Source organism: Silurus meridionalis, chromosome 18 (assembly GCF_014805685.1).
Source record: "Silurus meridionalis isolate SWU-2019-XX chromosome 18, ASM1480568v1, whole genome shotgun sequence".
In the NCBI taxonomy this organism is placed as follows: domain Eukaryota; kingdom Metazoa; phylum Chordata; class Actinopteri; order Siluriformes; family Siluridae; genus Silurus; species Silurus meridionalis.
In genome coordinates, this window is record NC_060901.1 from 21,099,905 (window position 1) to 21,126,919 (window position 27,015).

The 27,015-nt window shown below is 39.6% G+C and overlaps 2 protein-coding genes across 5 annotated transcripts in view; both read left to right on the forward strand.

The window, feature by feature from the left end:
- afg1lb (AFG1 like ATPase b) overlaps window positions 1–21,748 on the forward strand; it is a 33,072-nt gene extending 11,324 nt beyond the window's left edge. For 2 of the 4 annotated variants that reach the window (XM_046874280.1, XM_046874281.1), the window contains 8 exons: window positions 366–465; window positions 5,748–5,806; window positions 15,047–15,129; window positions 15,482–15,552; window positions 18,946–19,046; window positions 19,933–20,073; window positions 20,607–20,720; window positions 21,562–21,748. In XM_046874280.1, the coding sequence (XP_046730236.1) occupies window positions 366–465; window positions 5,748–5,806; window positions 15,047–15,129; window positions 15,482–15,552; window positions 18,946–19,046; window positions 19,933–20,073; window positions 20,607–20,720; window positions 21,562–21,690 (798 nt within the window). In that variant the 3' untranslated portion in view covers window positions 21,691–21,748. The other 2 variants (XM_046874282.1, XM_046874283.1) reach the window with 2 other exon arrangements.
- Window positions 21,749–24,551: 2,803 nt separating this feature from the next.
- foxo3b (forkhead box O3b) overlaps window positions 24,552–27,015 on the forward strand; it is a 31,262-nt gene continuing 28,798 nt past the window's right edge. The window contains exons 1-2 of the mRNA XM_046874276.1: window positions 24,552–25,286; window positions 25,434–26,047. Coding sequence (XP_046730232.1) covers window positions 25,526–26,047 — 522 coding nt within the window. The 5' untranslated portion in view covers window positions 24,552–25,286; window positions 25,434–25,525. The remainder of the gene's footprint in view (window positions 25,287–25,433; window positions 26,048–27,015) is intronic.

Consider the following 27,015-nt stretch of genomic DNA (forward strand, 5'->3'; position numbering starts at 1 on the left):
TAGCTCGTCTGAGCCACCTCGAGACACTTGGCCGTTTTTTTGTGCCGTCAGGTGGAGAGGCTTTGTGTTGCGTGGCGTGTGGTGGCGGTCAATGGACCTCGCGGTCTGCAACCTCAGCAGCACCTGGTGCACACGTGCACACGCTCACAATAGGGCTAATTAGCTCACGTCCAAGGAGTTGTCTTCTTGCTCATCCTCAGCCCTTTCCACCTGGAAATGCTCCCATCATCTCAGATATAAAACGTTCGTTCGCTGGATCTGGGCCAGAGGTCAAGGAAAGTCGGATTTATTACACTGGAAACTGCTAAAGAATAACGTGCTGTGCTTCATTGTAGCTTCTCTTTTTCTCTGTCTTGGTTGATCAGGTGACTGACGTTGCCAGTGCCATGATTCTGAAGCAGCTTTTTGAGGGCTTGTTTACATGCGGTGTGGTCCTGGTGACCACCTCCAACCGACCACCAGAAGGTAATAAACCAGATAGAAATCTGTCCCATAAGTATAAAGCTATATGAGCATGATTTGAGCTTGGTATGACTACGTTCCTCTGGATTTCTTCACCCAAAAACATCTCACTAGGTGAATCTTCTACTTTAAACTTGCCTTAGGTGTGTAAAGGTGTGTCTGAAACCTGTTTTTTCCACACATATGTTGGTTCTTCTCCAAATTATTCCCACAAAAAAAACATCTTTGGATGCCTGAGAATGACATTTTCCCTTAAATTTAATTAGGAGAACCAAACCTGTTCCAGCATGACACCATGGGTTGGATGTGTGTGGAAGATCTTGAGTGGAATGCTATAGTGATTAATTGGAACACCACCCTAGAACTCCTCACATACTTCCTCACCCACATCAGTATCTGACTTCTGAAATCTTACACAAATCTCCACAAAATCTAGTAGAACATCTTATAAGATATCAAATGGGAATGTGAAATGAGATGTTCAAAAAGATCTTATTATCAGGTGTACAAACTTTTAGCCTTATAGAATACATGGGGTTGTTGAAGATCTCACAAATCTCCATAAAATCTGGTGGAACATCTCAAAAGAGAACAAATTGGGACTACATGTGGAATGAGATGTTCAAAAAAGATCTTATAATCTGGAATTGTTGAAGATCTCATAACTATCCATAAAATCTATTACAACATCTTCCCATGAAAGACCAAATGGGAACTAAATGTGGAACGATGGAGTTGTTGAAGATTTCACAAATCTCCCAAAAAAAAAAATCTAGTGGAACAACATCTCAGAAGCCAGCAAATGGGAACTAGATGTGGAATGAGATGTTAAAAAAGATCTTCTACAAACATTTTGGCCATATTGTGTAGATGGACTTCATAACTCAGCATTAAACCTTGTGGAACATCTCAGAAGAGACTAAATTGGAACTACATGTTAAATGAGATGTTTAAAAAAGATCTAATAATCAGGTGTGAACATTATATGGCCTGTGTGAGAAGCTCAGTGGCGTGCAGGATCATGACATTCTCGGTCCTGAATGTACTACAAAAGTGTATTTCTCACTCTGACCTCGTCACCTGCTCGGTTCACAATGACCTCACTGCTTTTTCACGTCTCATTGTCTTGACTGGTGCTGCGTTTCGCTTTTTGTTGTTGTTGTTGTTGTTTGCTGAACAAAGTCAAACATGTTCCTTAAATCTGCACGGCCTTCTCGAGTTCTTAATCCAATCTCCAACGCTCTCGTATGTCAGCGTCTCTTTACCTCTCAGCACCTTTTGTTCTGCCCATCTAGTCTTTTCACCCACAAACTCGCTTCACCTCGGGTGAAGTTGCCACGTCGCCATCGTTCTTCTCCACCGGGTCGATCGGTCGCATAATGCGAGAAGGAGTTCTGTATTTTTTTTTTTTTAGGTTAAACCGATATGAAGGTCACTTAGGTGCTTGTGTTTATCATTCATTTCGGGGTTTTATATATTATATATTTGTGTCGGTCTTTTTAAAAGAAATAACCTTCACAAAGAGAAACAAGGTCGCGTTCTTTCAATTAGCGTTCGCCAAAAAAAAAAAAAAAAACGTGCCGTAAACGCCGCCGGTTCCTCTTCCATCTCGGCGGAACATTAGCGCGGAGAGCCGAACGTTCTTAGTGGAACAATCGAGTCAGTCATCTTGTCATCTTCCCTCTCTCGATCTCTTTATCGCTTCCTCCGAGTGCCGCTAAACGTCGTGTTTGCCTGAAGTGGCCTTGCGCACTGTTGTGTGCGTGTGTGTGTGTGGGGCAAAACAAGCGCTTACATAAAGAGACGCTCTTGTAACATTAACCAGCCAGCGAGTACAAAGCGCACGCTAAAACGTAATAGCCAGCTTATTTAATTTTAATTAGGGAGACTAATGGAAGGGCTGACATGAAAGACGAGGAGGAACGAGACGATGGAAGAGGCGCGGCGGTGAAAAGCCGCCAAAGAGGCTGAGGCTGTTTGAACTTGGAGACGCGCATCCCTTTCACACTTCCTTCCCGAGCGATCGCTCTTCAGCGGCTTTTCTTCGGCGAAGGAGCGGGTCTCTTCGAAGAAGTGAGGGGTGGAGAAGTAAAAGGAGGAAGAGCAGGCTGGTGTCGACGATCAGCCGTTACGTCACGTGACCTATCAAACCGCCCAGATGCTAATTAGATCATAAGATGCCCAGACCCATTGGGATGACCATCAGTTGCTCCAGTCTTCAATGTTCTTCTAAGGTTCCTCCTCTAAATCCGTTGTGGTGATTTTATATTATCGTACATATGAAGTACAAACTAAGATGTACACCATGTGGACACCTGATGATCCTCCCTGAACGTCCCTTTTCTCATTCAGTCTAATTTTCCTCATTAAAATGAGCTGCACTCTTCTGGTAAGAGAGATGTTCCACTAGATTTGGTGGTGGTTGGTGAGGTCTCGTTCAGACACTTACTAAAGTCAGGTTTTAATGTAGATAAGAAAATGTGGAGGCCTGGTCCAGGCTGTTCAGTGGTCCAGTTCATCCCAATTTCTTGGTTTTGAGCTCTGTAGCAGATACACCACTCAAGATCTTTCACATAGAGTGTAACAGTAATAACAGGGCTTTGAGAGTGATGAAAGACCTTGACGATGGAGGGATCCATTCTGATCTTTGAGTCACTTCTACACCAGACTAATAGGTGACTGAAGAGTCCAGAACTTCAACAGTGATGCAAGTAAGATGAATGGATATCAGCTGTCACGGGTTCAGTTCAATAATAGGTGTCCTTCTGGTGTTGTTGAGGTGTGGAGTTCTGGTGTTATTGTGGTGTGGAGTTCTGGTGTAATTGAGGTGTGGGGTTCTGGTGTTATTGAGGTGTGGAGTTCTGGTGTTATTGAAGTGTGGAGTTCTGGTGTTATTGAAGTGTGGGGTTCTGGTGTTGTTGAGGTGTGGAGTTCTGGTGTTATTGAGGTGTGGAGTTATGGTGTTATTGAGGTGTGGAGTTATGGTGTTATTGAGGTGTGGAGTTCTGGTGTTATTGAAGTGTGGGGTTCTGGTATTATTGAGGTGTGGAGTTCTGGTGTTATTGAGGTGTGAGTTCTGGTGTTATTGAGGTGTGGAGTTATGGTGTTATTGAGGTGTGGAGTTCTGGTGTTATTGAAGTGTGGGGTTCTGGTGTTATTGAGGTGTGGAGTTCTGGTGTTATTGAGGTGTGGAGTTCTGGTGTTATTGTGGTGTGGAGTTCTGGTGTTATTGTGGTGTGGAGTTCTGGTGTTATTGTGGTGTGGAGTTCTGGTGTAATTGAGGTGTGGGGTTCTGGTGTTATTGAGGTGTGGAGTTCTGGTGTTATTGAGGTGTGGAGTTCTGGTGTTATTGTGGTGTGGAGTTCTGGTGTTATTGTGGTGTGGAGTTCTGGTGTTATTGTGGTGTGGAGTTCTGGTGTAATTGAGGTGTGGGGTTCTGGTGTTATTGAGGTGTGGAGTTCTGGTGTTATTGAGGTGTGGAGTTCTGGTGTTATTGAGGTGTGGAGTTCTGGTGTTATTGAGGTGTGGAGTTCTGGTGTTATTGAGGTGTGGAGTTCTGGTGTTATTGAGGTGTGGGGTTCTGGTGTTATTGAGGTGGAGTTCTGGTGTTATTGAGGTGTGGAGTTATGGTGTTATTGAGGTGTGGAGTTCTGGTGTTATTGAGGTGTGGAGTTCTGGTGTTATTGTGGTGTGGAGTTCTGGTGTAGTTGTGGTTTACTCACATATCCTAAGGTTGTAACTTCAAGTCTCTGCACCACCAAGTTTTCAAGGTCGTGGGAAGACTTTTAAACTTCAGCTCAGTTTTATTTATCAGACAAATGAACAAGTGCACTGAGTTTATATGTTCTTTTATACTGTATTAGAATACAGTCTAATATAGAATATACTGAGTTAGAATACAGTCATTTACTGTAAATTTCACAGAAACCCACAGTTCTGGTAATAATAATAATAATAATAATAATAATAACAATAATAATAACAATTGTTGTTATTATTATTGTTATTATTATTATATAATATTTTTTTTTACTAAATTAAACATAATAATAATAATAATAATAATAATAATAATAATAAATGTAATTATTTTGTAATTATTAGTTTTATCATGTTATTTTAAAATTTATTTTTTACCAAATAAAACAAAATAATAATAATATAAATTATAATCATCATCAGAAATAATAATAATCGTTATTATTATTATTATTATTATTATTATTATTATTATTATTATGTTAAAAAAACAAATACAAAATTTAAATTTAAAAAAAATCTAAAAATAAAAATAAATTACAAAAATTTAAACAAATCTTATGCGATAAAAAATGTATAATAAATCTAGGGGTTTAAATATTATGCATTACATAATCTTTTATTTTTACACAATGCTATACATTTCTCTTTAATGATTTAAAACTGTATATACATGTATTATAAATGTAAATATATTATTGTGGGCTTTTATTTACTGGTTTTTTTTTTTAAGTCAAAAGTCTAGGTCCAGGAAGTCCATAAAAATAAATAAATCAATTAAAAAACAAACAAGTAAATAAATAATTGTTGTAGGCGTTGAGCGAATCCGCTGCTTTCAGGGTTTGCTATCAGTTTCTGTGTATCTCTAAACAAGCCGCTAATAATACACACTCATCCTCATCATCCTCATCACCCTGTCTTTTACAGTGTGTGTGTGTGTGTGTGTGTGTGTGTGTGTGTGTGTGTGTGTGTGTGTGTTTGTGTGTGTTCTCGGGGGTTTATAATGCCTCTGGGGCTAATTGAAGTCTTTATTCAGTGTGATGTTGCTTCATTGTCTGTGCTGAAAGCGAGAGACTTCTTCTCTTTAGCTCATTGTTGGGGAATGTAATGAATTTCATGTGTCGTTGTTCTCCTGAGCTCTACACGGAAATCAATTTGTGTCTCTCCTCGTCCATGCCCCCAATCACCCCACCCTCCATTCATGCTCCCCTTCTACATCATCATCATCATCATCAATAGACACTTTATTTGCCAATCATTGGAGGAAATGACATGAAGAGCCTAAAGAGTGGAGCTAATAATAACCAGCCTGACTCTCTCTCTCTCTCTCTCTCTCTCTCTCTCTCTCTATCTCTCTCTTTTATCTTTCTCTCTCCATCTCTCTTTTTTAAATCTATTTACTATTTATCTCTATCTCTCTCTCTTTCTTTTCTCTATCTATTTTTCTATTCCCCTTTCTCTTTATTTCTCTAACTCTCTTTCTTTCTCTCTCTCTCTCTCTCTCTCTCTCTCTCTCTCTCTCTCAGAACTCTACAAAAACGGTCTTCACAGGCCTGCGTTTGTGCCTTTCATTGATGTCCTCAAGGTAAAGACAAAGTTCATTCATTTATCTTTTTTTTATTCTCTCGCTCTTAATGTCGTTCATGTTTATTGGTCCAGGGTTTGATGTGTTTTATATCAACCGAGTGCAAGCACGCTAAACACACACACACACACACACACACACACACACACACACACACACCAAAAAGGCACGTTTGATCCTCCTAGGATGAGATATATATATATATATATATATATATATATATATATATATATATATATATATATATATATATAAGATATATCTATAGAAAGAGCTATAGAGATAAAGATAGAGATAGCGATATGGATGGATGGATGGAAGAATGGATGGATGGACGGACAGACACAATTAGGCTCAATGAGAATGAGATGGAGAGAAAGCTGTTTAATGATGAGTGTGTGTCGGCTGGAATGAAGCCGCCTGCTTGCATTTCAAAGCGAGGCCTATCACAGGACGCTCTTCGGGAAGCTCTGATCCGCGCTTATTTTGTAATTTAATCGCGTCATTGTAAGCAGGTATTGGCATTATCCCGCGCGCTACCCAGGTAATTAGCACAGTTCTGCAGCACACATGCTGTCATAAATAATCAGACCTTTATTTCCACAGATTTTTTTTTTTTTTTCTTTGCAGAAGCAGCAGCTCACATTCTTGCACATTTGACACATTAATGAAAGAATTAGTTGAACAATTTTTGCTTTATATAGTAACTGGTAATCCATCCATCCATCCATCATCCATCTATCCATCCATCCATCCATCCATCCATTATAACATTTAACATCAGACTTACATTACATAGACAAACACGAAATGTATTTAGTAAGATGTAAATCTTTACCCAATTCCCATGAACTGGTTTACAAATAATTATAAAATTTATTATTTACTAGTGTAGGTAATTATAAGGGTTTTATTCTCCTTTATCAGCTAATAGCAGTGGAAAATACATTTTAATACAGAGGGTTTTATGTTCAATTTTATTAATTAATAAAAATGAAACATTTTCATACAAAAATCATTCATTAATCACCTACAAAAATAAATAAATGAATAACAATAATATAATAGTAATTGCAATTGATTTTGGTTTGTGATGCTCGCAGCTGTTCATCATCGCACAACTCCTGCACAAAATCCCCAATTTAATTCCTGTTTATTTATGCATTGTTTTTGTTTGTTTATCTATCTATTTACTTACATACTTGCTTACCTATTTTTTAATTGAATGCATTTTATGCAACACATAATACTAAACCAAATTTTTTAATAAAAAAAAAAAGGAGAGAGAGAGAGAGAATGAGAAAACAGACATATAGGTATATTTAATTATTTGTTTGTTTGTTTGTTTAATTCATTATTTTTTTTATTTATTCATAATTAAATGTGTATGGGCTTTATTTGAATTTTTTGTTTAATTTTGCACAAATATTAATATTATTACGAGTGTAATATTAATCTCCAAAATGTATAGTATACCTTTTATTATTATTATTATTATTATTATTATTATTATTATTATTATTATTATTATTACTATATTACTATATTATCCTCAGGCTTCGTATGAAAAATATTCATAACCCTGAACAAATCTGATCATTCAGCACGCAGTATTATATATTTTACTATTCGACTGAAGTCGGACCAGGATTACAACCAAGTGTTATTTCTGTAATCAAATACAAATTTTTTTTTTTTTATTATTTTGTAAAAGAATTACAGAGAAATATGTTAAGTGCTTTAACAATCAGTAAAAAGGGCATAACTGGTCCTTTTCATTACTCCACCACCGATCTGCACAGACATCAGACGATTCTTTCTGAAACCCAGACGATTCTTACCCACACTGAACCCAGATGGTTTTACAAAAGGAGCTCAGGAAGCTGCTAAAGGCTTTTCAGATTCCTTATCAGGCAGAATTAACAAGGGCCAAAGCGCTGAGTGACTTTAGGGACCCTAATAGGGAAAGAATGTCCTGAAGGAGACATGACCACTGTGTTGAACCGGTGACCCTGAAGACCGAGTTCTCGTTAGCGGCCTCTTACACAGATTCCCACTTCATGCATAGGGTAAGAAGAAAAGGTTATGTAGATTTTAATTATTTAATAAGCAGACTCAGTGTTATTGCAATAATTTTGTATTAAAGTGTTTTAGGTTTTTTTTTCTTTTAAATTGGGGTTTAGAATAAAAATACTAACTATGTGTTATTTATTTTAGATATTTTATTTTTGCAACATTTTTCATCCAAGGGTGCCAATAATTTCGAAGAATGATATATTCATCCAAAGCATATAAGGACTTTATGGCCACTATTTGAGCTGCATGAAGATATTTGAGCACTATATGAGCATTATTTGAGGGCTGTATGAGTACTATTTAAGAGCTGTTTAAATGCTGTATGAGCACTATTTGAGCACAGTATAAGCACTATATAATAGCTGTATGAGAGCTTTATGAGCGCCACATGAGCACTGTATGAACAGCATGAGGGTTGAATAAGCATTGCATGAGAGCTGTATGAGCACTACGTGAGCACTGTATGAGGGCTGTATAAACACTATGATAGCTATATGAGCACTATATGAGAGTTGTATGGACTTCACATGAGCACTGTATGAGCACTATTTGTGTGCAACATGATGGTTTTATAAGCACTATATGAGAGCTGAATGAACATTATTTGAGTATGAGTACCATATGAGTACTGTATAAGCACTATATGAGCATTATTTGAGTACTGTATAAGCACTATATAAGTGCTGTATAAGCACTTTTAGCATTTAAGTAAAAAAAACTCTAATTTCTCTCATTTGACCGATATTTATATGGAATATACGTATTTTTGTGCATTCTTTTGCTTTTGTTAAACAGTTGTTGTGTCGGCTGATTGACGGCTGATCTTTTTTACATTTCTTTTTTAAAGCGTCTTTTATTCTGAGGTCAAACCACTGTTAGAAATAACATGGCATTGCTGCTTCGGTCTCCTTCATTGCTCCTTTCTTCTTTCAGTTCTCCAGGGTCAAGCCTTTTCTCTCTTTTTTTTTTCCAGACTCTAGTTTTAAGCTGACTATTTTTCATCTATCTATCTATCTATCTATCTATCTATCTATCTATCTATCTATCTATCTATCTATCTGTCTGTCTGTCTGTCTGTCTGTCTGTCTGTCTGTCTGTCTGTCTGTCTGTCTGTCTGTCTGTCTGTCTCATTCACCCTTCACCCCAGATGCTTTATTGGATTAGATCACTTTCTCTCTCTCTCTGTCTCTCTCTCTCTCTCTCTCTCTCTCTCTCTCTCTCTCTCTCTCTCTCCAAGGTGGCCTGCTCTCGCTAGCCATTTTTCACTAATTAGCCGTGAATTTTTCACAACAGAAGCGCTCACTCTCGCTCTCGTATTCACTTGTGGCCCTTAAACGCTACCAAGGCTGAGTCGCTTTCACTCAAATCGCTGAACTTTTTACCCGAGGTTCTCTTCGTCCGTTTTTATATATATATATATATATATATATATATATATATATATATATATATATATATATATATATATATAATTTTTTTTAAGGGGGAAGATAAAAAGGCTAAGAAAATAAATTAAATATGAAAAATAAGGAGTTATTGTTGGCACAGGAAAGGCCAGAGGGACAATAACAGTCATTCAACATCAATTCGAGTTTCTGAAGAGTGCTCTCTATTCCCATGTCACTCTATCATCATACTTGTGACTCGACACAGAGTCCTTCACCAGATGCACATACACACACACACACACACACACACACACACACACACACACACACATGTCCATTTAGTTCTTTTTTGATTAAATTAAAAATAAAATACACGGTTTACTGTACATACCAATTAATCCGAACAAAAGCATGGAGGAGGAAAAAGGCCAAGAAAGGAGACACTCTATCTGAACGAAGGTGATCGTATGTCTGTCATTTCGACCGAAGGAGGGAGAGACAGGCAGAAAAACAGATGGAAAAAGACAGAGAAAGAAAGAAGACAGACAGACAGATAGATAGATAGATAGATAGATAGATAGATAGATAGATAGATAGATAGATAGATAGATAGATAGATAGATAGATAAAAGACAGAAAAAAGGGGGAAAGATTGCTAGAAAAAGACAGAGAGATAGAAAGACAAAGCGAGATAGAGAAATAGACAGAGAAAGTGAGTGAGAGCAAAAGTAAGAAAGAGAGCGAGAGGGAGAGAAGGAAAAATCATTCAACAGAAGCAAGAGACAGAAAGAGGAAGAGCAGGACAAAATGTTACAGGAAAGAGAGAGGGAGAAAGAGAGAGAGAGAGAGAGATTGCTATCGCTATCTATGATTACCATCCTTCCTTTTTTCCTGCATTTCTTATTCACCTTGCTTATCTTAAACATGTATGAAGAGCTCCAGCAGGATGGTGTGTGTGTGTGTATGTGTGTGTGTGTGTGTGTGTGTGTGTGTGTGTGTGTGTGTGTGTTTGGGGAGGTTCAGGCGCTAAGCCTGTGCAGATTTTCTAAGGGTTATGTTGTATAAAAAAATAGAAGCTCTGAACGGGGAAGTAAGAACGTTGTGAAAACGAAGAACGTTGTAAGAACATTATGAGAACGTTGTGAGAACTTTGTGAAGATGTAGAACAGTGTGAGAACGTTATAAGAACGTTGTGAGAATGTTGTGAGAGTAGCCAATGTAAGCTGGTGCATGTAAAGGGAATAGATAATTAGTTGTAATTAGTGCGTTCACATCTTACACCACCCCCATCTTTCTCTCTTTTTCCTCACACACACACACACACACACACACTAGTCACTTAATCTCTGAATACACTCACCCAGGACACACACACACACACACACACACATGAAATCACACACCAGAGTGGTGAAAACACTTTGATGTAAGAGGAGTCGTCCCGGACTCAAAAGCATAAAGGCACTGTTTTAAGCTTGTCCCTCGTTCTCTTTCTATCCCTCCTTCTGTTCCTCCCCCCTCTTTTTCTTTGCTTTTTCCACACTGGCTGTAAGACACCACACAAATGAATGGACAACACATATATACACACACACACTCTTCCCCCACACCCCCTTCTCTTTTTCAGGCTTCCCACCCTGCGTTCTTTGAGCCCCGGCTCAGTCAATTCTCTTCCTTGCAAAAAAAAAAAAAAAAAAGAAGGAGGTAAGAAAAAGCATCAAATGTTTTCGGGTGTCAGTAATGAGGTAGTGGACCTCATCAGGGCCCGATCGCCAGCTATCTTTGGCTTTTGTTCTGCCTCAATAGTAAGGCTCTCTTTGAAAAACTGAAAGGCAACTTTTTTCTTTTTCTTCTTCTTTTTTTTGCTGTGAGAGAGAAACACACATAACCCTGATTTTTTTCCCCCTCCTTTTCAAAATTCTCGGACGTGCAGTATCGGCTGATCAGGACACACAAACACTGTGTGTGTGACTTCATATGAAACTTTTTACACATTTTTTACAAAGTCTGGGTGGGTGTTATATGAGGTATAGACTGATCCATCCTGGGGATTTTATATAGTAATATAGTTATAAACTGAAATTTCTGACTAATAAAAATTTAAGAAAATACATGATTTCTTTGCAACAGCTTTATTATTATATTATAGTATAGTACAGTAGAATATATTTGTATAGTATAGAATAGTGTATTATATTACAGTATAGTATAAGAGTATAGTATTATAGTATATTAGTATAGAATAGTGTATTATATTACAGTAAAGTATAGAAGTATAGTATTGTTTTATTGTATATTAGTATAGTTTAGTATATTATTGTAGTATATTAGTAAGGTATATTATATTACAGTATAGTATATTAGCAAAAGAATAGTATAGTATATTAGTATATATTATATTATATTACAGTGCAGTATAATAGTATATTAGTAAAGAATTGTATAGTATATTAGTATATTATATTATATTACAGTATAGTATATAAGTATATTAGTATAGTATATTAGTATAGTATATTATATTACAGTATAGTATTGTATTGTGTAGTACGTTATATTATAGTATAGTATATTATTAGATGTGAACTGTTTATCTCCTGTAACATTGAAAAAGTGTCACAATAACTTTTAATACCTTCATCTAACAGTGTGTGTGTGTGAGAGAGAGTGTGTGTGTGTGTGTGTGTGAGAGAGAGAGAGAGAGAGAGAGGTTGGAGGATGCCGATGAAGGCTGAAGAGCGGAAAAACTTCAGAGTTATAAATCTCTAATAAACCCATCACAGGCCACAATCATTCAATGATCCACAAGCAGCTACGTCTCATTACATCGACCCTCTGTCTGATTGTGTTTCTCCACTTCTTTCTCTCTCTCTCTCTCTCTCTCTCTCTCTCTCTCTCTCTCTCTCTCTTTCTCTCTGTCTGTCTTCAGTCTTTCTTTCTCTATGTCTATCTTTCTGTCTCTTTCCCTCCCTCTCTCTTTTACCCTTTGTCTATCTCTATCTTTTTCTTTCTTTTATTTTACTTTCTTTTTCCCCCTTCTCTCTCCCTCTCTTCCTCTTTCTCTCGGTCCTTTTCTAAACTGAGGGATGTCTTGGTTGAACCCACCAGCTGTCAAGATACAAAGTTTTGTAATAAATGATGTCGATGAGGTGTAAGAGAGATGGGGAGAGAGAGAGAGAGAGAGAGAGAGAGAGAGAGATATGAAAAGAGATAGAGGGAGGGAAGAGAGGGATGGAGATGAACAGCCTGATGCGGCGGTAGTCGTCAGCATGGCGGCTGTTTTCCCGGCGGCTCGGTGCTGGGGTCACCCTGGGGCTGATGAAGCCTCACACTCCTCTTTGTGTTGCGCTCTCGCGGTTTGTCAGCCTGTCATTACACCCGATTCAGCCAATTGGCTCGGACGCGGAACTCTGAGCCTCGGGAGAGAAAAGTTGACAGCACCAGAGAATAGGAGAGGAGTGCGGTGATGAAGAGGGGGAAAAATAGGAATATATCATTCGTGCTGTGATTGCTAATTATCCCCGGTTCAAGAAGGAGGGTGGCAGAAAATTCACTGATTTCATAATTCGCCGGATTTGAAGCAGGACAGCTTGAGGCAAAGGCCTCTTCGCGTTAATGCCACATATTATTACTCCTGTTAAAAATAATCACCCGTTCTTTTCATCAGCCCTGGGCTTTTATTTTTATTATTTTTTTTTCAATCTCCACCATTTTTTTCCCTCCACAGCTTAGATAACCTGCCTGGTTGGAGTGTCTAATAAACCCTCACACACACACACACACACACACACACACACACACACACACTCCTGAGATCTGTTCTTTCATCAAACCTCAAAACATCTAAAGTATACACATGAAGAGGCAATCAAAGAAAATATTATCTGATCTTCCACAGAAAAGAGAGAAAGAACAAAAGAACAATCAAAGAAAGTCTAAGTTTTCAAAGTTGGACGTGAAAATGCTGCTTATTAATCATTTTTAATTCTCATAAATAAATCAAACAAAAACACCTTCCTCTAAAACACTTCCTCCTGGTCATTTTTACAATCCAGATTTTTTCTGATTCATTCGAAAACACGAATGATTGGCAACGTGCGTGGAAACGTGTGAAGGCGGGTGTCACAATGTCGCCATCTAGAGGCGAACCGTATATTACACACGTATACAGTGGAACCTCGGGTTACGAACGCCCTGGCATACGTATAATTCAGGTTACGAATCGCAGTTCATCAAAATTTTTGCCCCTGGTTACGAACAATATATCGGGATACGAACGTCGCTCACCAAAAAATCGCAGGCAAGTTGGTTGTTTTTGCTCTATTCACGCAGCTCGTCACATCAGTTAGCGTCCTGTGTCCCTAGCGAGAGTATCGTGTTACTTATCCGCTTGAACTTTTCCTGGCGGCAGCGTAACAACTCGTTAGTTGATGCTCGTGGAATGATGAGATGGACAACATTAGCCGATGCATAACCACTTTACTTGTTTTTATGAAGATAGATTAGCAGGGTTACAGTCTTTTCCGAAGTACAATACCCATAATGAATTTCACTCTGGACTTCAATACCAACTGATAGTAGCCTTAAAGAAACAGCTCTCATTTTCCTCTAATGCAACAATTGTCTCAGCGTCGTGTTAATAACACTGCCTTTAATATTCTATAATATAATATATAATAATATATAAATAATATAATATAATAAGATTCTCCTTCCAAACAATAACTCTCCCTCCTCCCCCTTCTATGAACGTCGTCTCCTGCAGCGAGTCTTCTCAAAGGAAAGTACCGGTAAAGATCTTTTCCTCTTTTGTATGTTTTTATGTGGTATGATTTTAATATAACATGTTAAAAGTAAATAATATTAGTGAATATTGGCTTTATTTTTATTTAAGTAATATTTTTGGTTGTCCAGAACGAATTACCGAAGTTTCTGTTCATTATTATGGGGAAATTTGTATCGGGATACGAACTTTTCAGGTTACGAATAAAGTACCGGAACGAATTAAATTCGTAACCCGAGGATCCACTGTATTACAATGCGAGGACGCTCTTCAAGTGCAGTGTAGTGAACTCAATGTGACGTGATTCATCACGTTTCGATCTGATGTCACGTGATTCAACACGTTTTGATCCGATATCAGGTGATTCATCACGTTTCGATCTGATGTCACGTGATTCAACACGTTTCGATCCAACATGACGTGATTCAATATGTCTTAATCTAATATCACTTTATTCAACGTTTTAATTTAAGTTTCTATTCCAAAATTCCATCACTCAAAACGTTTTGATCCACTATCACATGATTCAACATGTTTCGATCCAAAATCACATGAATTAACACTTTTTTGAATCCAGCATGATGTGATTCAACCGGTTAATATCTAATATCACGTGATTCAAACGCGTTTTGATTCAACATGGCGTGATTCGACACGTTTCGATCCAACACGACACGATTCGACACGATTCAATCCAACACGACGTAATTCTACACGTTTCGGTCCAACATAATTCAAACACGTTTTGATTTAAGTTTCATATCCAATATTACGTTTTAAAACTTTAGGCATTATAGTATATTCAAAAAGACGATTTGTACGAGAAAACGTGCAAAGGCAGTCATGGCACACACTTGCCACCTAGAGGTGACACAAGTATTATGTTCGAACTGTACGGACGTTTTTTTAGAGATACTGTACTTTTTTTTTTTTAATGGTGTGGATTTGACGCTGATGCTGTTTAAACTTGTAACATTTGCGTTCGGTTTTCAGGAGCATTGCTGCGTGTTGAGATTGGACACCGGACTCGATTACCGCCAAAGGCACATGGAACCCGCGGGAAGACTTTATTACATGTAAGCGAGGACGTCTGTCCTTAAAGAACGATCCGGGGAATAAAATAAAAACAACAGCATCAACCTGGCTTTCAGTAACTCGATCCAACCTTCAATAGCTACCCTTTCAGTGTATGCTAATGTGTATGTGTGTGTGTGTGTGTGTGTGTGTGTGTGTGTGTGTGTGTGTGTGTATTGGTAGGTACCTGATTGCCACTCGCTTCCATTCACGCTCCCGCTGTTTGTTTTGAGCCCAACATCCTGCGCTATTGAGGCCTTGTGAAAAGCTAAACACGGCTGCACGTCGCTCGCGTGTTTGATGTAAGCACTTCAGACCTGGTTAATTTCATATTCTGCTCTTTTCTCTCTGCAGATCGAGCGAACCTGACGCTGAAGCTGCCGTGGACTCTCTGATCCGAGAGTTGGCTTCGGGACAAAACCGTGGTACAGGAGTTAATTTCCCGCTAAAATAAAAAAAAAAAGAGGACAGATTGGATGCTTGTCCGCTGCACACACACAAATACAGCGCTGGAAAAAATTCAGTACACTCCAATTTGTGTTGAATTCCAGGACAGGCACACCTCACACACACCTCATTCTGCACACTGACTAGGTGAACACCTGAACCAGATCTTCTTTAATGGAGAAAAGTAAGAAAACCAGAACAGTTAAATTCTGAACTGAGGGATGCAGTGAGAGTCAGGTTGCTTCCATCCTTAAAACTTAGAAGACAAAACAACAAAGCTACAAACTAGCAGAGGATAAAATCGACTTTCCACTGACCAGGATGATCATCAACTCATTCAAATGTCCCTCAACAAACGTAGGATGACACCAAGTGACCTACAAAAAGTATGTGGAAGTCCAAAAGTTGTGAAAAGTTAGATATAAGCCCTTCATCAATGTGAACCAAAGAAGATCCCGGCTGTGGTTCACAAAAGACCATGAAGACTGGACCATAGAAGACTAGATTAAGGTCATCTTCTGTGATGAGTCCAGTTTTTTGTTTTGCCAAAAACACCAATAATAAACTGTTGGGAATAAATAATACAAATTCATCGAACAAATATTAGAATTTAGGTTGTAAATGTGGGTCAGTGTTTCTGATAGTGTTTAGACCTGCAGAGACGACTTTACTGATCCTGACCGCACGCCACTGCACACACATATACACACATATACACAAATATACACAAACATTTACACATATACACACATATACACATATATATACACACACATATACACATATACACCCACACATATATTCTCATGCACACATACACATATATATATATATATATATATATATATATATATATATATATATATACACACACAAACACATACAGTGAGGAAAATAAGTATTTGAAGACCCTGCTATTTTGCAAGTTCTCCCACTTAGAAATCATGGAGGGGTCTGAAATTGTCATAAAAAAAAAATCCAGAAATCACAATGTATGATTTTTTAACTAACTTGATACAGCTGCAAATAAGTATTTGAACACCTGAGAAAGTCAATGTTAATATTTGGTACAGTAGCCTTTGTTTGCAATTACAGAGGTCAAACGTTTCCTGTAGTTTTTCACCAGGTTTGCACACACTGCAGGAGGGATTTAGGCCCACTCCTTCACACAGATCTTCTCTAGATCAGTCAGGTTTCTGGCCTGTCGCTGAGAAACACGGAGTTTGAGCTCCCTCCAAAGATTCTCTATTGAGTTTAGGTCTGGAGACTGGCTAGGCCACGCCAGAACCTTGATATGCTTTTTACAGAGTCACTCCTTGGTTATCCTGGCTGTGTGCTTCGGGTCATTGTCATGTTGGAAGACCCAGCCTTGACCCATCTTCAATGCTCTAACTGAGGGAAGGAGGTTGTTCCCCAAAATCTCGCAATACGTGGCCCGGTCATCCTCTCCTTAATACAGTGCAGTCGCCCTGTCCCGTGTGCAAAAAAAAAAACCCCAAAGCATGATGCTACCACCCCCATGCTTCACAGTAGGGATGTAGTTCTTGGGATGGTACTCATCATTCTTCTTCCTCCAAACACATTTAGTGGAATTATGACCAAAAAGCCCTATTTTGGTCTCATCTGACCACATGACTTTCTCCCATGACTCCTCTGGATCATCCAAATGGTCATTGGCAAACTTAAGACGTGCCTGGACATGTGCTGGTTTAAGCAGGGGAACCTTCCGTGCCATGCATGATTTCAAACCATGACATCTTAGTGTATTACCAACAGTAACCTTGGAAACGGTGGTTCCAGCTCTTTTCAGGTCATTGACCAGCTCCCCCCGTGTAGTTCTGGGCTGATTTCTCACCTTCCTTAGGATCATTGAGACCCCACGAGGTGAGATCTTGCATGGAGCCCCAGTCCGAGGAAGATTGACAGTCATGTTTAGCTTCTTCCCTTTTTCTAATGATTGCTCCAACAGTGGACCTTTTTTCACCAAGCTGCATGGCAATTTCCCCGTAGCCCTTTCCAGCCTTGTGGAGGTGTACAATTTTGTCTCTAGTGTCTTTGGACAGCTCTTTGGTCTTGGCCATGTTAGTAGTTGGATTCTTACTGATTGTATGGGGTGGACAGGTGTCTTTATGCAGCTAACGACCTCAAACAGGTGCATCTAATTTAGGATAATAAATGTAGTGGAGGTGGACATTTTAAAGGCAGACTAACAGGTCTTTGAGGGTCAGAATTCTAGCTGATAGACAGGTGTTCAAATACTTATTTGCAGCTGTATCATACAAATAAATAGTTTAAAAATCATATATTGTGATTTCTGGATTTTTTTTTTTAGATTATGTCTCTCACAGTGGACATGCACCTACGATGACAATTTCAGACCCCTTCATGATTTCTAAGTGGGAGAACTTGCAAAATAGCAGGGTGTTCAAATACTTATTTTCCTCACTGTATGTACACAAACACACATATACACACATATATTCTCATGCACACAAACACATATATACACAAATATATACACAAACACACACATATATACACACATATACACATATATTCTCATGTACACATACACATATATACACAAATATATACACAAACACACACGTTCACATATATACACAAATATACACAAACACACATATATACACACATATATTTACAGTACAGACCAAAAGTTTGGACACACCTTCTCATTCAAAGAGTTTTCTTTATTTTCATGACTATGAAAATTGTAGATTCACACTGAAGGCATCAAAACTATGAATTAACACATGTGGAATTATATATGGAATTATATACATAACAAAAAAGTGTGAAACAACTGAAAAATGTCATATTCTAGGTTCTTCAAAGTAGCCACTTTTTGCTTTGATTACTGCTTTGCACACTCTTGGCATTCTCTTGATGAGCTTCAAGAGGTAGTCACCTGAAATGGTCTTCCAACAGTCTTGAAGGAGTTCCCCGAGAGATGCTTGGCACTTGTTGGCCCTTTTGCCTTCACTCTGCGGTCCAGCTCACCCCTAAACCATCTCGATTGGGTTCAGGTCCGGTGACTGTGGAGGCCAGGTCATCTGGTGCAGCACCCCATCACTCTCCTTCTTGGTCAAATAGCCCTTGATGCCTTCAGTGTGACTCTACAATTTTCATAGTCATGAAAATAAAGAAAACTCTTTGAATGAGAAGGTGTGTCCAAACTTTTGGTCTGTACTGTATATATACACACAAATATACACATATATACACAAACACACACATAAACACAAATATACACATATATACACAAACACACACATAAACACATACACATATATACACAAACACACACAGGTTGTTGTCGTTGTGATGGTTTTTGTGATGTGTTTGCTCAGTACCCAGGCCGAGAACGCTGATCGTACAGGGCAGAGAGTTAACGCTGAAATGGACCTGTGGGACCATTGCTGATTGCACCTTCCAAGAACTCTGTGAGCATGTGAGTGTGAGCAACGTTTAAAAACGTCAATTTTTTTAATCTCAGGAGAAGAAAATATTAAATTTTTAACCCCTGGGGGCGGAGCTTTGCAGAGTTTGAATCGTATTAAGCTCTGCCTACTTGCTAGTAAGAGGAAACCAATCTATTAATTAATTAAAAGCTGTTAGGTTGGATATGCAAGAGTGTGTGTGTGTGTGTGTGTGTGTGAGAGGAATTTGCAGAGACACACTTTACCAGTTGCCCAGTTGCAGTCGGCTTTTTCTGTGTATATATATATATATATATATATATATATATATATATATATATATATATATATAAAGAGGGGGATAAAAAGAGAAAGAGAATCAACATGCCATTTTCTAATGGAGAGCCACAGCACTGTGTGTGTGCACGAGTGTGTGTCCTTCGGCCTTTTCGAGAGTGCTGTTCACTTTCATTCACTCGCTCTGTGTACAGTGTGTGTGTGTGTGTGTGTGTGTGTGTGTGTGTGTGTGTATATATATATAAAGAGTCCTCAACTTCTTTATCTTCATGGACAGCCTAATGCAGTCGGAACAATGTCAGCATGATTTAATGTGCCTTCCATGTTGGATAACACACTCGTAAACACGTACACGGCTGAGCAAAAAAAGAAAAAAGTGGGATGCGAAAAGAGGAGAAAAGAGGAAAAATATCGAGAGACGGACGGCGAAAAGGTTCAAAGCACTTGAAAGAGAGCAGATTCGACATAGTGTTTGTCTCTCAAGGTCGAGAGGGAGCTCTCGCACAAGCGCCGAATCGGGGTTTTTACTTCAATTAGAAGTGCTTTTTTTCCTGAAGTCTAGTAATAATTGTTTGTTAATTGTATGCCGTGTGTGTGTGTGTTTGTGTGTGTGTGTTGCAGGCATTAGGAGCAAGCGATTATCTGGAGATCGCTCGGCATTTCCGTACGGTCGTTATTCGTAACGTGCCTCGGCTGAAGGTTGAATTAAAGGACCAAGCCAGGCGCTTTATTACACTCATCGACATCTTCTATGACCAAAAGGTAAAACAGATTTACACACACACACACACACACACACACACACACACTGCAGAAGAACAAAGTTTCATCAAGGTTTATTCTTGCCATTTCTGTCAAAAGTATTCGGACACCTGTCTTCTCCAATCTGAAGATCTAAACCTGTTCCAGTATGTGCACAAAGCCAGCTCCATGAAGATAAAGGACTGATTAGACCAAGATGGAGATCCACCAGAATCTTCCTGAGACTGTTAGGACGCCATCTTCCCAGCAGATTAAGCTGGACCTGAATACGTTCAGGAAACAAGACACTTGGGAGCTCTTGAGTGTTGTATCTGCTATTTCACTCCTTAAGAAATACCATTGGGATACCAAGTCAGGCCTCCTCACTTTACCAACATCAGAACCTGATTTTCCTAACACAATTCTTCACAAAATCTAGAGGAACTTCTTCCCTGAAGAACAGAGGAAAAAGAAGCATCTCGCAACCTTACAGTCAGGTGTCCTCAAACTTTTGGCCCAAAAATGTCTTACTGTATCTGCATTTTTTTTTTCAGGTAAGGGTGGTGGTGTTAGCGGAAGCTCCTCTCTACCGTCTCTTTGATGGAGGCCGTATGTCTGGAGAGGAAGAGCGGGATCGTCTGATGTTTGATGAGCTCGGCCTCACTAATGTAAGTGAGTGATTTAACCACAGGGCCAAGGTAACATTTCTTTATAAATATACTATCGAGTTCTCCGGCAGAGGAAAAAAGAAAATACACATTCCCCAGTCGGGTTTTAAAGGTAGAAGTACAATTTTGGGTAGTTTGTCGTGACTAGAAAAAAGAACATCACCAGAGACCACGGAGAAGCACCTGTTGCTGCTCATTATTCTGACAAGGGTTATAAGGCCATTTCCAAATACGTGGAAAATCACCATTCTGCAGAAAAAGTTTGAGATCAAATTCAGTTCGAGGTCAGACCATGTAATGTTCAGAGATATAAACTAAACCCAAGAACTACATGAAATCAGAAATACACTAAACAAGTATGGCCTTCAAGTTCATGGCTATAAGCAAGCATCTTCATTCCTCATGGTACATATTTATGCATGAAGAAGCAAAAAAGTGCATTTGAACAAACCAGAGAAGTTCTCAAACTATATCTTTCAGGTTGCTGAGAGTATGTTTTATCATCCTGAACAGCTCCAAAGGATATCAGCTCGAGCACCTCATAGTAGCTGTGAAGCATTTGTCATCACTCTGAGATTTGAGAAACCTGCAGCCACTTAGACAATAATGTTTAAGACAATTGGGATGCCGTTTGTAGCATATTGGAAAATTGGAGGTGTTGGACAGAGCGAGAAAAAATCCAGACCTTGATCCTACTAAGATGATGTGGTGGGATCTTAGGAGAGATCTGAAATCCTTCAAGCATCAATAGAGAACGCACTTACAGCATGTTATTGTTGCTGGATATATTATGCACTTATTTTTTCCCCCCACATGTACATTATGTTCTGTCTGTGTTCAGGAAGCGTGGAAGCGCCTGGCTCTGTTTACAGCCGAGGAGGAAATATTCGCCCTGCAGAGGACGTTGTCCCGTCTCTCAGCGATGCAGACGAAGCAGTACTGGACTCAAGTGGACCAAAGACAAACCTGACCTTCTCGCTTACAATGTCTACAGAGAAACCAGACTTTATTAAAGAATTATTATATTATTTATTCATTTATTAAGTCAATATATTACATTTATTTTTTGAAAATAATAATACTAATAGAATTATATTAAATATATCATTTAATTAATATTACATATAATAATAATATATATATTTTTTGTATTGATATATTGACGATACCGGTATTTGGTGTCGAATTGAAAAGAAAAGAAAATAGTGTAGAACTTTCTTTTTTTATATAAAGTAAATAAATAGATAAATGAATAAAACGGAATGTACACAGCGCCCCCTAATGCCGAATTTATAATCTCGATACTGCTAAAAACTAAATAGACAATAAGCATTTATTAATTATATACAAGTTAATTTATTTATTTAAACATTATTAGTTTTATTTATTTATACATTATATAACAGACATCAGGAGTTATGTATTATTTCTTATTATATATATACTTTTTTTTTCTATAATCCTCTAATGTTAACTGCGCTGTACAAACATTCTCCAAGGTGACATGAACGGTGCGGTGTAGAAACTCTCAGGTTTCTTGAAGACATTGTGTTTTTGTGTACATTGGTGTATACTTCCTTTGCTTTCCACGGAGCAACAGGAGCGTTTCCTTCTGCCTTTCTGCATTGATTCTGAACAATGGCAATATAAACACACAATGTGGCTTCCTTCAGTGCCGTGCATTTCCAGCCTGGAGCTTTATTCTTGTTTTTTTAGAAATTTTGGTTGGTGAATTTTTGCACACAAATTTCAAAATAATATGATAAACTCTGATCATTTCCTGCATCGGATCCTGCAGAACTGTGTGTAAGCTGCCTTGCTTTCAAAACACCTGATTTAAGCAGAAACACCTTTTTCGTCAATCATATAAACACTCAAATGTGCAGGAGAAGGGGATGAGAATATTTCTGTATGGAGGTGTTGATTACAATGGCCGCTAGGTGGCAGCAAAAGACTGTAATATTGCTAGTTGTGTTGTTTATAATCATTATATAGTATATATTTTATTTGTAGACACCTGACCATAAGGATGCACTCTGCATTTTGAAAATAAATAGTCATAGGTGAGGAAATGAGGAAGCCTGGGGTGGCGTTCCAACTTATCCCAATAAGGTTTGAGCTCTATAGAAGACCACTCACCGATGGAAAGCAGATTTTCATGGAGTTGGAGCAGAACTAAGTCACGTAGTTCAAGCGAAGAAGAAATTTCGTCCGGAGACGTTCGAAAGAATTGTGTGCCTCCACTTTATTAACCACATATGGCTGAAAAGGTCGTTCCAATATTTTTGGACTCAACCTGTTTCAGCATGCCAAGCCAACTCGATGATCTGCTTTCCATGGGTTGGATGTGTGTGGAAGATCTTGAGTGGCCTGCTATAGAGTTCAAACCCTATTGAACACCTATAGGATAAATTTGAACATCAGATGAGATTTCCACAAATCCCCACTAATCGATCCGGCTATTGTTGTCCATGAGGTATGTGGTCCTCCTTGTCTAGTTGGTCTAGGGTGGGGTAGTTCCTACAGTTCCACCCACCTTCAACCACAACCTCTGATGTCATCTATAGAATCAAATGGATTAAACAATTCATGACCTTCTGGCTCAATTGTTATAAGATAGGATTACGGTATTGAGTTAATTAGTGATACTCAAGGAGGTGTTTAGAAGGTGGAGGACGTGCATGCAGAAGCTCGGCGTGACAATCCAAGGTCATACCATGCGTGCTTAGATGCATTATGTCTTAAATGGGCACAATTAGCCGTCCTAAAGGCTGCACGACACCTCATTACTATTACATCATGGTAAAAACACGTTCCTGGACGCACCCTGAAAGAGATCCTGCTCCGTCCATCACACATCAACAAAGATGTTCTGCATTGTGGTGTGTGAAGGGACCAGAGCAAACGGTGCAAATACGTGTTCTGGGATAAGAACTATGAGTCCATGCATCCTCAAATCCAAAAAGAAAAAAAAGCATCATGCGAACATGCCGTTACGCTGTCATGTCATGTAACATCTCTCACAATCCAGAAGAGGAGAACATGCTGTTTCTTTATTTCCAACAGTATGATGTCACACCTTTGAAAGCTCTGGTGCACAGAAAAAGGGGGTGTGTGTCAGGAGCTTTAAATGGGATTAAAGGGCCAGCATGGAACGTTCAAGTGCACGCACATGCTCGCAACTGTTATACTATAGAGCCAAAAACTATAGCACCCCTTTCATCCTGACATTTTAGGTCTTCCTACTTACCATCCCATTCCCTCTCATCGCTGGAACTCTTCTAAAAATCCTTTCCACTAGATTGTTTTCTGTCCGGACTCATCATCATGTACATGAGCCTCACTGAGATACAGGTGCTGATGCTGGAGAAGATGAGGAGGCTCCGGTACCTCCAGTTTCTCAAGGTCACCCCAAAGATATCTGGGCTCTGCATGAGAAGGACACTCAAGTTCTTCTAGTCTAACCTTCCCACCAGCAACCGTATCTTCTGGGTGATGACTTTGTGCACAGGAACGCTGTCAGGGTCAAACAGGAATCAATCAATCAATCAATCAATCAATCTATCTATCTATCTATCTATCTATCTATCTGTCTGTCTGTCTGTCTGTCTGTCTGTCTGCCTGCCTGTCTGTTGGTCTATCTATCTATCTATCTATCTATCTATCTATCTATCTATCTATCTATCTATCTATCTATCTATCTATCTATCTGTCTGTCTGTCCATCCGTTTAGTTTGTGGTCACCAGTTTGTTTGTATACAAAAATGTAATCATTACATGTTAAAACACACACACACACACACACACACAAACACACTTCCGGTTTTCTACAAAACACACGTCTATAATTTATCAGAAGTGTCCGCACACATCATTTTTATTCACATGCAGCTCTATTTTTGAAGACCTCAGGCTTGCCTGAACATGCCCTCATGTGAGTGCCTGGAGAACTTCACGAGCCATGGCCCTTTAAAAGGCGATCCCACGCGCAGAAAAGAGAGGGAGGGGTAGATGACGGCTATTAATCTTCTCTCTCTTTCTCTCTCTCTCTCTCTCTCTCTCTCTCTCTCTCTCTCTCTTTTTTCAGTCTCCGCAGTCAGTCCTTTGTAGCTAGAAGTTGTACAGAAGCTCGTTTGGTACTGAAGGAGGACGGATTTGAACACACACACACACACACACACAGTGCAGGTTTTGTTTTCGCATATAACCCGGCAAGTTATTTACGTTTTTTTTTTTTTTTGTTTGTTTTTTTTTTGCACGCCTTGCTTTTTCTTTTTCTTTTTCGTCATTTGTGCACGAGACGCGCAGAAGCCAACCAGATGCCTCCAGTAGACCACATCATCTGAGCTTTTCCTGATTCTGCACAATTTTTTATTATTTTTTTTATTCTAATTATAACAATAATCTTCTTGGATCTTTGTGAAAGTGCGTGGAGGTGCGTCTGAGCTTCATGGGGTGGTTTTGGTGACGTTCCGAGCCTGTGTTGTCTCCTTGTCCATTGGCGGAGTGCGCGTGAGGAGCATTACATCAGCGCTCGGCGCGATCGGAACGGGGTCTCGGTAAACGGTGCGTGCGCGCGTGTGTGTGCGTGCGTGTGTGTGTGGTTAGACTATAATACGCATACCATAATTATCACGCCAACCCAATTCACGTGTGTGTGTGTGTGTGTGCGTGTGCGTGTGTGCGCTGTTCTCCTTTTCACGCGCTCCGCAGGTAGTCGAGACCCGTTCATGGCACGCCGCACGTCCAGCGCGCACCAACGCGTCTAAGCTCATCACCCCAAAACTACACGCGCCGACGTCTCGATGGCTCAGATCGCGTCCCCCGAGCCCGAATCCACCCTGGACGTGGCGATCGACCCGGACTTTGAACCTCAAAAGCGGCCGAGGTCGTGCACTTGGCCGCTGCCGGAGTCCAGCTTGGTGAAGCCCGAGCCAAAGGACACGTACATCATCCCGGAGGAAGAGGATGACGAGGAGGAGAGCGCGATGGCTGTCAGCGATGGCACGGCCGACGCTTTGAGCTCGAGTGGAGACCAGGATGCGGAGCAGGTGGGATCTCAGAGCCAGGTCGGGGCGCAAGCGCGCGCGTCTGAGATGAACGGACAGGGCGTGCAGCAGCAGCAGCAGCAGCAGCAGCAAACCCCACGCAAGTCCTCGTCACGCAGGAACGCTTGGGGCAACCTCTCTTACGCGGACCTGATCACAAAAGCCATCGAAAGCACCCCGGACAAAAGACTGACCCTCTCCCAGATCTACGACTGGATGGTCAGAAATGTCACCTACTTCAAAGACAAAGGAGACAGCAACAGCTCTGCAGGATGGAAGGTACGTGGACATTTATCTTGTAGCGTGTTCATGCACGAGAACAATCCCACGATTGACAAAACCACAACAGAAGGAACGCGTGTCCTGGCGTGCGCGCGCGCTTTGCGCACGCTCACGCACGCACGCGGAAAGAAAGACAGGAGCGCCGTCGTGACTCGGTGTCTTGGCGTCGTGCATGACGTCATGCATAAACAAAACACTTATTCGTGCCTTGAAATATTCCCTAAAATCAAAAATGAGTTATTGCTTTCCAAAAAAAAAAAAAAAAAAAAGAGGCAGTGTTCTCCACTGGGTCATGTGCAGGTACATCAGGTATCATTGTTAACCTTTCCTGGAGGTGTTGTGGATTCTATGCCATAATAAATAAGCAAGTTCTTGATCATAATTCTTAAAGAATGAACCCTGAGAGACACCCGATTGTGTCAAACCCCCTCCAGGCATCCGGTGCAGAACTCAACCCTATATGTATCTGACGTGATGTTTATCGTGTCCTATTCCTGCACTATGACTAGTTTACATACAACGTGTCCAGGCATGTTCCTCTGAAGGTTGTGCTCATGTGTTATTCCGCACACATAAAGGTGGCTATGGGCCAGGCTGTGAATATGACTGGAACAGAAGTCAACAATAGACAGTGTTTCATATCTAATCGTTATTTTTTTGACATGGACCCTAGTCAAAACTTGTCCTGGTCCGACATTGTAAGTTTTTTTCATGACAGGTTGCTTCTTTAGGTGTGAAGTGTGGGTGTGATGTTTATGTGACTGTAATGTTGGTTGAGTTTTATTTTGACAGTTTAACACAGCACTAAAACTATGTTATGGTCCTTACTCACAGACCTAAACATAAAACATAGAACATAGGCACATAGAACACAGTCTCATAGAACACAGTCACATAGAACACAGTCACATAGAACACAGTCTCATAGAAAACAGTCACATAGAACACAGTCACATAGAACACAG